The 9,858-nt window shown below is 33.0% G+C and overlaps 3 protein-coding genes across 7 annotated transcripts; 2 read left to right on the forward strand and 1 right to left on the reverse strand.

Annotated features, from left to right (window-relative positions):
* Nucleotides 1–62: 62 nt before the first annotated feature.
* On the forward strand, nt 63–4,891 carry LOC108724008 (fatty acid synthase). The gene is made up of 8 exons (XM_018450100.1): nt 63–306; nt 403–1,421; nt 1,577–1,821; nt 1,898–2,591; nt 2,712–3,543; nt 3,638–4,113; nt 4,212–4,463; nt 4,605–4,891. The coding sequence occupies exons 1-8, from the start codon at nt 150–152 to the stop codon at nt 4,878–4,880; spliced, it is 3,951 nt and encodes a 1,316-aa protein (XP_018305602.1). The 5' UTR covers nt 63–149; the 3' UTR covers nt 4,881–4,891.
* A 48-nt stretch (nt 4,892–4,939) lies between these two features.
* On the reverse strand, nt 4,940–7,149 carry mRpL23 (mitochondrial ribosomal protein L23). 2 transcript variants are annotated; one of them, XM_018450107.1, is made up of 4 exons: nt 7,023–7,148; nt 5,741–6,020; nt 5,498–5,650; nt 4,940–5,017 (listed from the first exon to the last, which is right to left on the reverse strand). In XM_018450107.1, the coding sequence occupies exons 1-3, from the start codon at nt 7,034–7,036 to the stop codon at nt 5,501–5,503; spliced, it is 444 nt and encodes a 147-aa protein (XP_018305609.1). In that variant the 5' UTR covers nt 7,037–7,148; the 3' UTR covers nt 4,940–5,017; nt 5,498–5,500. The 2 variants fall into 2 exon arrangements, with proteins under 2 accessions (XP_018305609.1, XP_018305608.1); XM_018450106.1 differs by lacking the exon at nt 4,940–5,017 and having other exon boundaries at nt 5,442–5,650; nt 7,023–7,149.
* An 87-nt stretch (nt 7,150–7,236) lies between these two features.
* Nucleotides 7,237–9,463, forward strand: Tmem43 (Transmembrane protein 43). Of its 4 annotated transcripts, none has more exons than XM_018450101.1 (6): nt 7,237–7,331; nt 7,438–7,620; nt 7,758–7,990; nt 8,137–8,437; nt 8,735–8,940; nt 9,117–9,463. In XM_018450101.1, the coding sequence occupies exons 1-6, from the start codon at nt 7,317–7,319 to the stop codon at nt 9,397–9,399; spliced, it is 1,221 nt and encodes a 406-aa protein (XP_018305603.1). In that variant the 5' UTR covers nt 7,237–7,316; the 3' UTR covers nt 9,400–9,463. The 4 variants fall into 4 exon arrangements, with proteins under 4 accessions (XP_018305603.1, XP_018305607.1, XP_018305605.1 ...); XM_018450105.1 differs by having other exon boundaries at nt 7,274–7,331; nt 7,414–7,620; XM_018450103.1 differs by having other exon boundaries at nt 7,283–7,331; nt 7,395–7,620.
* The last annotated feature ends 395 nt before the right edge of the window (nt 9,464–9,858 follow it).

A 9,858-nucleotide genomic window follows, 5' to 3' on the forward strand; every position in this document is an offset into this window, starting at 1 on the left:
ATGAAGACGAACTCATGACCACACGTGATATCTACAAGGAACTGAAATTGCGTGGATATCAGTACAGCGGCTGGTTTCGTGGATTGAAGAGTGCATCTATATCGAGCCAAAAAGGACACATCATTTGGAGAAATAATTGGGTAACATTTATGGACTCTATGTTACAGATGAAACTTATCGGATATGATACTAGAGATCTGTATGTTCCTACGAGTATTCAAAAAATAGTGATCAATCCAATGCTTCACGCTTGCAAGCTACAGAATATCACGGATAGTGGAGAAGTTACAACAGACATTGATAAACGTAATTGTTCTTCAATTACTGAGAGTTATTTGTTCAATACATAAATATCGTATAAAAAATCTCTGGCATAAAGTGTACTATTTTATATTATTGCAGCATTACCGATACAAATATACAAAGAAATAGACACGATTAAAGCTGGTGGAATAGAGATACGAGGTCTTAAAACCACTCAAATCAATCGCCGGAATTTAGCTCAAGATGCTGTTCTTGAGGAATATACATTTGTAACTCATTGTGATCGCGCTAAAATTTCTTTAAACGAAGCAATTCGGATATCAGCACAACTCGCTCTGGAAGATCATCAAATTATCAATGTGAAAGTTGTGGAACTAGTGAAAAATGAAGATGATGTTGCATTAGAATATCTCTCATCTTCGCTGCTGCTTGAGGCATTTGATGATATGCCGTTAATACAAACGAGTATCACTCTATTAACATCACCGAATCGTTTTAGTGCAGAAGATTTATCGCAAAACTTTTCAATCAGAGGTTCTGAAAAATCATTTTCAGATGACGAAGCTTTAATTGTTGCTGGATTCAACCTTTTGACCAAACCATATGAATCGTTAAAGCAACTATTGCCATTTTTGAGAGAAGGTGGTTTCCTATTGACGCGTGAAAAATATGGCGTGATCGACTATACGAAACATTTACAACAGTACGAATTAAATGTTGTTCTTGAAAAGTGCACTGATGAAGAAATGATTGTACTTCTGAAGAAGAAAATTTTGATAGAAAAAAGGATTGTTGTCCACATAAGTAATGATAACTTCAATTGGCTGGAGAATCTAAAGCCGCTGGTGAACGATGAGAACAAGCTCGATGAGAATAATAGAATTATAATTGTCGGAGAGGGAGATTTTGAATGCGGTTTATTGGGTTTTATTAATTGCTTGAGAAAAGAGCCAGGCGGAAAACTTGTTAGAGGTGTGCTCCTTCAAGATGAGAAAGCTCCTAAATTCTCTCTTGATGATCCCTTCTATCTACAGCAATTACAAAAAGATATGACCATTAATGTATTGCGACTTAATAAAACTTGGGGATCGTACAGACATTTGAAATTAGCACAATCCGAAGCTAGACCTGTACCTACCGCTCATGTCCGTCAATTGGTACACATAAATCTTTTCAAAACATATTGGTTGCTATCATTGTACACAAATAATATTATTTATCTCATCTTTTTAATACTGTCACGCTGTTTCTATTTGTACATTTTGTTATATATATGTGACATATATGTTGTGATATGAAAAATTGTTTATAGGTTTGTGGTGATCTAAGTACAATTCATTGGGTAGAGAACAATATATCAGTTGAGTCTCGTCGTGAGAATTTAGTGAATGTTGTTTATTCATCTCTGAATTTCAAAGATGTATTGCTTACGACTGGTAAATTAATATTTACTCGAACGCTTTTGAAAGGACGGTTAGATCAATATTTTCCTATTGGAATGGAATACGTAGGATGGGATTCTAACAGGCAACGTGTAATGGGAATTCGTGGAACTGAGTAAATAATACTTTATAAAATTAGTACGTTGTGCAATATCATAAAATTGAAACTGAATTAAAATTATTCCTTTTAGTTGCATAGCAAACGTCGTTGAGAAAGATGATGATCTTTATTGGTACATACCCGATGCGTGGACATTCGAGGAGGCTGCGACAATCCCAACGGTTTACAGCACCGTTTATTTAGCTTTATATGTTTATGGGAAAATAAAAAAAGGTGATACAATACTTATACATTCTGGTACTGGAGGCGTTGGACAAGCAGCTATTCATCTCGCTCTCAAAGAAGAATGTGAGGTGTTTACTACCGTGGGCACGAGTGATAAACGGGATTTTATTAAAAAATTGTTTCCGACTATTTTGGACGAACATATTGGAAATTCTCGAGATACTAGTTTTGAACAAATGATAATGCAGCAAACGAAAGGTCGCGGAGTTGACATCGTGTTAAATTCATTGGCGGAAGAAAAATTAATCGCCTCCGTTCGGTGTTTAGCTCAAAATGGACGATTCTTAGAGATTGGCAAATTTGATCTTGTTTCTAATAATCCCTTAGATATGTCTGCGTTTCAAAAAGGTATCAGTTTTCATGGAATTATATTGGAGAATGTACTCACTGACGATCGCAAGTATAAATCATTATTGTGCAAAATGGTAGCTGATGGTCTTGAAAATGGAACAATCAAACCAATTCAAGTAAAAATTTTTCCAAAAACCGATATCAAAGAAGCTTTTAGGTATATGGCGAGTGGAAAACATATAGGAAAGGTATGCCTGTACTAATTAATAGTAGCAGATAGAGTTATTTACATATAATATAGTTTTATCTAAATCTAAACTTCTATCACATATAATATGCACTCTATATATAATATAATCTTTTTATAGATAATTATAAATATCCATGAAAAGAATGAACCTTTAGATAAGCACATTCTCGCGTACCGTCGCTATTATTGTCTCAGAGATAGAAGTTACATTGTACTAGGAGGTCTAGGTGGATTTGGATTAGAATTAACCGACTGGCTTATACTTCGCGGCGCCAGAAACGTCGTTTTAATTTCACGAACTGGAATAAAAAACGGTTACCAGCGCGCGAAAGTTCGACTGTGGAAATCATATGGTGTAAAAGTTCTAATCATCAAAAATATCAATGTTGCTGACACCAAAGACTGTGAATGTCTCTTACGAAGCGTGGAAAAAGAAGCGCCGGTGGATGCAATATTCAATCTCGGTATGGTGCTAAAGGACAGCTTCTTGAAGAATCAAACCGCAGAAACTTTCGCGGAATCCTTCTTATCAAAGGCTCGAGCAACTCAAACATTGGACAAACTTTCTAGAAAAATCTGCCTTAATTTACGTCATTTCGTAGTGTTCTCTTCCGTTTCCTGCGGCAGAGGAAACGCTGGACAGACTAATTATGGCATGGCCAACTCCATCATGGAGAGAATTTGCGAAAAGAGGGTGAAGGAAGGGTTACCTGGATTGGCGATTCAGTGGGGAATTGTAGGTGACGTAGGTCTCGTCGCTGACATGCACGAAGACAATAAGGAATTAATTATCGATGGCACCTTACCACAGAAGGTATCCTGCTGTCTCGACGAGCTCGATAAGTTTTTACTTCAAAGCCGACCGATTGTGAGTAGCATGGTTATAGCTAAGAAGAAAACAAGGTCTTCCGGATTTAGCAATCTGATAGAAACTGTCGCTAATATTTTAGGTAGGTGTTCCTTATGCATATATTTTTTACAAAACCAATTTATGAATGATATGGGACAGTAAAAAAAATCATAATAATCTATTTTATACTACAGACATACGTGACATGAAAGTTGTAAGTCAAACTTCATCTCTGGCCGAACTTGGAATGGACTCCATGATGATCGTTGAAATCAAGCAAACTCTGGAACGAGAGTTTGATATTTTTTTCACATTGCAAGAGATACGAAATCTTACTTTTGCAAAACTCATTGAAACATCCACAAACATCAGTGATAAAAATATGAATGATAGAAAGAAACTCAACACAGAGATGCCACAATATTTAGCATATTTAATTTTTGGTATAAAAAATGAAGACTTTATTTCACAAATTTGTTCCACTCTTTCAACTAAAAGACAGGGAACTACAACTGAAGTATTTCTTATACCGGGTGTCGACGGATGTGGAACTACATTTAATCATTTAGCACCAAATATTTTATTTTCAGCAACGTCCTTCCATTATAACACAAGCAACATTGATGCTCCTACAAACATTATATTAGAGAAAACTGATTGTCTCATGAAGGTACTGAACTATATCAATAATTCGTGTTATATTGACGAATATATTGTTCTTATTTGAGGGGCATAAAATACACATTGATTATTTTCATGTATTTACAGTACATAATACCAAAACTGAGAAATGGGAAAGATTTTGTAATGGTAGGATTCTCCTTCGGATCTATTATCGCAATTGAGTTAACAAGAAGATTGGAGGCTATGAATTTGAAAGGCCGAGTGATTCTTATCGATGGCGCTCCTGAACAAATACGAACGATATACAAATATTATATGCCAAGTTCCGAGTTAGACCTCCAGATTTACGTTCTAACTCATATTATGGAAATTTATTCACCAGGAAATAGTGAAAAGGTATAATTTTCATCTTAGACTTATATTAAATTAATTTATGTTACATTTCTAATATGATTTTATTTTTTTATGTGAATTGTTATCAATTTTTTGTTCTTTCCTTTGGTCTTATATATAAAAACGAAATATATAATTTGATAGATTCTAATGGAATTGAAGAACTGTAACACTTGGAACGAAAGATATAATATTTTCGCCAAACAGTTCTTAGTTATAAAAGCACCACTTTCACTTGCAAATTTAAAGACGCTGTGTACAACGATTTACAAACATTTATCCGCTCTCCAAGGATATGATCCTTCTACTTTGACACCTATTAAATCTTCCATAATTTTGCTAAAACCTACACACCCGTTGAATATACCATCGATTGAAGAGGATTATGGTTTGTATAAGGTATTTAAAAAAATGCATTAATCTGTATTGAATAAGTCAAATTATCAAAACTTTTAATTAATTTAGTATGCAATTATTTAAGATAACTCAAAACGTAGTGAAGGTACATTACGTTGAAGGTAATCATACGACAATGTTGAGAAACGAAAAAGTATTAGCTGCAATTAACGGAAAACCACCATTTATAATTTAATGTTTTAATTTTTATATAATTATTATAAATCGATATTTAATTTAATTTAATTATTTAATTCGTTATTTAATTTAATCGTTATTTAATTTAATTAAATATTTTATAATTATATACAGACTGATTTTAACTTAATTTATTATGTTCACCAATTTCAAACTGTATTTTTATTGGGTTTGACTCTTACTTCGCCTTTTATTTGTTTTTAATTTTTATATAATTTGTTAATTTAATTTTGTAATAAAAATTATTTTATATAAAGTATATATTTAAAAAATAGATTTCTAATCAAAATTTTAGCGTTAATTATATAATAAGAGATTATAGAAAAATTCTTCAGATTGTAAGTAATTAAAAAATTGTAATTGTACAGGAAGTTAAACAATACTACCTAGTAATAAGTGTTTTATTGATTACAAATCCTTAAATACTGCAACAATGTATGTACACATTATATCCTAAACCAACCAGGTAATCCAGGGGCTTTATTAGGTCCTAAGAAATCCTGCATGTCCTTTTTAGCCATGTCCATAGTTTCTTTATCAATATCATCTTTTACGTTCTTAAACATATCAGGAAACACAAATGACTGGTCCTTTGGCTACAAGGAATGAACAAAGTTATTTTTTTTTCTAATAAAATCCTAAATCCTTTTTTATAAAGAGAAGCAAGAGAATAGTTGCAATCTAACCAGTATGACGTAGGCCACTTTCCTGTCGTCCTCTTTAATGACTGAATGCTGCAGTTGATCCTTCTTAAATCTACCCATCGCTATTCTTGTCCTCACTTCAATTACGTTGACGTTATAAATTTTCTCCAGATAATTCTTTATGTCGTATCTGGACATTTCCATAGAGCAGTGAAACTGTACAATATTTGGAAGCTGCTGATTTATAGGCGCAATTAACTTCATCCAGAAATTTGGTAGGAAAATTCTTAATTGTGGATTGCCTCTTTGATACATAGGATAACTAAATAGAGTATTAGTGAAAACTCATATAATCAGAATCAAGTAATTTATAAGTATAATTTATAATATATAAAGTATAATTAATAGAGTCTAACCGAAACTTTTACCGAAACTAAACCAAAACACTCAGCTACGTGTCAATTTCAACCAAAACCGAAACCAAAATTAAAAAATAGGAATCCTATAAAGGCCACATGTATAGACATGCCCATATATCGTATAAGTTTTCTTTATAAATATCATGATTTATTAAAAAATTAAATTTTGGCCGAAATGGAAAACTGAAATTTCGGTTGTATGTCAATTTTGGCCAAAGAATATAAGTAATTCTTCATAAACATCATAATTTAATTATTGAAACAATAATTACACATAAATACGAAAAAATCAGGCCATAGGAGTCAACACGCAAGTTATTATATAGTAAAGCGGAATTATTCACAGACAATTTTAACCTAGAAACGTTTCAACTCTTGGTTTAAGTAATCTTCAGCTAATCAGAGTTAAAATTATTTAAACTAAAACGAATTCACGAATTGCAACAGTATCACATCGCCAACATCTGAAACGCATCGGACAATGTTCAACAAGTTAGAGTATGAGACCCTGAGCAATCGTCCAAGTTGCATAGCTGGGTTGAAAAAATTCTTCAGCCCATGTCTCCAACATGTTCACAATTCTTATAACAAATATCGTACATTCGAGTCATAAACTTATAAAATATTGTACAGTTTTGAAGGCATCTATAGTCGTTATAACTGATCATGACTGTAATAATTACACATATTAAAATTAATATTTATGAAGAAAAGCTAAATGGTTTCAGTCCACAGTCCGAAACTGACACATAATGAGTATTCGTTTTCAATTTCGGTAAAAGTTTCGGTTGGACTCTAATAATTAATGAATTAAAATAAAGTTAGAGTTATCAATCGCTTTTCTAAAGTTTATTTATCAAGATTATTGTTATCTAATTATCGCATTAAATATTGCAGAGACTCACAAACGTGTTGACATTATGCTGTGAAATAATAGAACTTCTTTTCTCTTGTTTAAATAAATATTTCAGAACAAAACAAACGTCTCAGTTACTATGGTTATAACCTCAAACTTTATAGTACTGTTTACAGAAATTTTTATTGCCGACAAAATCAAGTTTAATTATGTGGGGTTCGAGTCTTTGCTAAATGGGTTTGAATCTTCGCTAAGCTCTGGTTTAAATCTCCACTAAATTGTAAAACATCACGCTTGTCATCAGCTGAACTCCAGAATACGACTGGCGTCGGTGGGTGTCGGAATGTATCGCATGAATGTAAGTATATTCCCTTTGCCTTATATATAAGAACATTATTCTTGCTTTATGTTAATTATTGAGACGAACAGAACAAAGATAGACTCTCGGAGCGTACGCTTTGTAGCAGAATGGCCAGCAAAGAGGAAACGTAGACAGACTTCGTCAGAATTGTCTGAATGGAAGACAAGCCGGCTCTGTGAATCAAATGCCGATGACGATCTCGGAGCAATTCAGGCAGTCGTGGCTGACAGCGATAATCGGGTCTATTATGTTTGCCACTGGAATGTGTCTTCTATTTTGGAATGAGGTACTTTGCGGATGGTACTTTTTGTCATATGACCAACTCGTTTAAGAAGGGAAAGAAAGACATTTAAAAAATTCAATATTAATTGTCATAATTAAATTGTAGATAAACATTTTTTATAGCATTTCGCGTCTTTTTAGGGAAGAGCCGTGAAAGTAGCACATTCCTTGGATGAGGCTTTACATAATATTATTGTGCTTCCTAATTCAATGATGCCATCGCCTGAATATGAGGGCCGCTTGATACATCTATCGGGTCCTTTATTAGTCTCCGAACCGTTAACAGAGCCAGATTACGGAATTGTCATGTCAAGCGTGAAACTAAAGAGGAGAGTTCAAATGTACCAATGGATTGAAATTGAGGAAGAACCGAGGTAGTAATAAAAGACATTTAACCTTGATTATTTTGATTGTCGAAAGCAAAAACTTTCTTTAATTGAAAATTACTATTAAATCCATGCTAAATAAATACTCTATTGCACTGCAGTATACATAATTAGTATTAAATCTTTGTTTTTAGTTTCGGCGAAATAACAGAGGGCGAGAAACACTATTATTACACAACAGAATGGAAGGACAAACTCGTGGATTCGGATCACTTTTACATTCGTACAGGCCATCACAATCCAAAGGAAATGCCAATCTTGAGTCAGGTGCAGATCGCAGACGAAGTGAAGATTGGCGCTTATACGCTTGGCATGGAATTGAAGAAAAAATTCAGCGATTTTGTAGAGATCACCAGTGATGAGAGACCAGAACAAAAGAACATTAAAATGCACTCTGGACTGTATTACCACAGTGCAGATTTGTGGAATCCTCAAGTATGTCACTGCAAGAAGTTTTTTTTCTTAAAGAAGGAATATTTAGGAATATTTAGAACTCCATTTGGAATTAAGGATTAAGATCTATATGATTACAAAGTTCCAGACAAAATTTACAAAAATTTCTTTCAGAAAAGAGATTGTTCCATTCTATCAAATTCATAGAAAACTGTTGGAATTTTTCTGTGGTCAGACATTCACCATTCAATTTGTATTGTACTTAAAAACTTTTATTTTGATTTCTTTCTTATTTATCTCTAATAGAACTATTTCTAATATAGCTTGCTTTGCTTATAGGTGGGAGACATCAGAATACAATTTTCCTACACGGGAAAAAACGGCAATGTTTACTCGGTAATTGGTTTGTTGGAAAAAGACACCATCAAACCATATTACACATCTCATGGTGAAGAAATTTTGCTTCAACGAAAGCATAAAATGTCGGTGGATCAGATGTTCCATCTGGAACATGTGCATAATTATTGGCGAACTTGGACCGTCAGGTAATTTCTAGATAAAAATAAATATAAATACTTGTCATTGATAAATTAAAAGAGCTGAATTAAACATAATTTTTAATTATTGTACATTTGTTATATATTATTATCAAAAAGAATATATACATATGCAATATATATCATAAAACATTAATAGTCAAACGACATTATTTTGATTACAGAGGGCTCGGATGGTTGGTCTTGTTTGTGGCAGCAACATGCTTAGCAAATATATTAAAGACGGTTATACTAAATTCGACGTTCCTTTGCGGCATAATTGCAGTCGAGTCTCTGACTATGTCGGTCTCTATGTCTATCAGTTTATTGGTGATTGGTTTCGCTTGGGTGTGGTATCGACCAGTCGTTGGTCTCTGTTTAGCACTAGCTTCCGTTTTGCCGTTTATTTATTCGACACTGACATCGGGATCTTCATCTCAGCAACGTGATAATTATAGGAGATTATAGATTATGTTTATTAAGTCGCTTTAAAAGCAACTTATCTTAAGCATTAAATTATTAATTTAATCAATGCACACATACATTTATTCGATTCTTCCTTTCTCTATTTTCTAAATTCTTCTATTTTCTCTATTTTCTCAATTTTCTAATTTCTCTAAATTCTTAAAAAATTCTTAGAGCTCTATGAGAAGAAAATAAACAATTTTTGTCTCTTACTGTTTTTCTGTAAAGTTGATAGTATTTGAGTAAAAAATTATTGAAAACCAATATTCACAGCGATTTTTAGTAATTAATATCTCGTTAACTATTTCGAAAATTGCAAAATGGTAAAGAGGACTTTTCGACTCAGACTTTAGTCCGCTCTATCTTGCTATGATATTTTGATGCGCTAATTTCCGGACACTCTGTATATGTACGTATATGTTTTAAATAACACACAAACAAGAAATATTTAAAATAACTAAA

This window comes from Mycetomoellerius zeteki, unplaced genomic scaffold (assembly GCF_001594055.1).
Source record: "Mycetomoellerius zeteki isolate Tzet28-1 unplaced genomic scaffold, Tzet1.0 scaffold265, whole genome shotgun sequence".
Lineage (NCBI taxonomy): Eukaryota > Metazoa > Arthropoda > Insecta > Hymenoptera > Formicidae > Mycetomoellerius > Mycetomoellerius zeteki.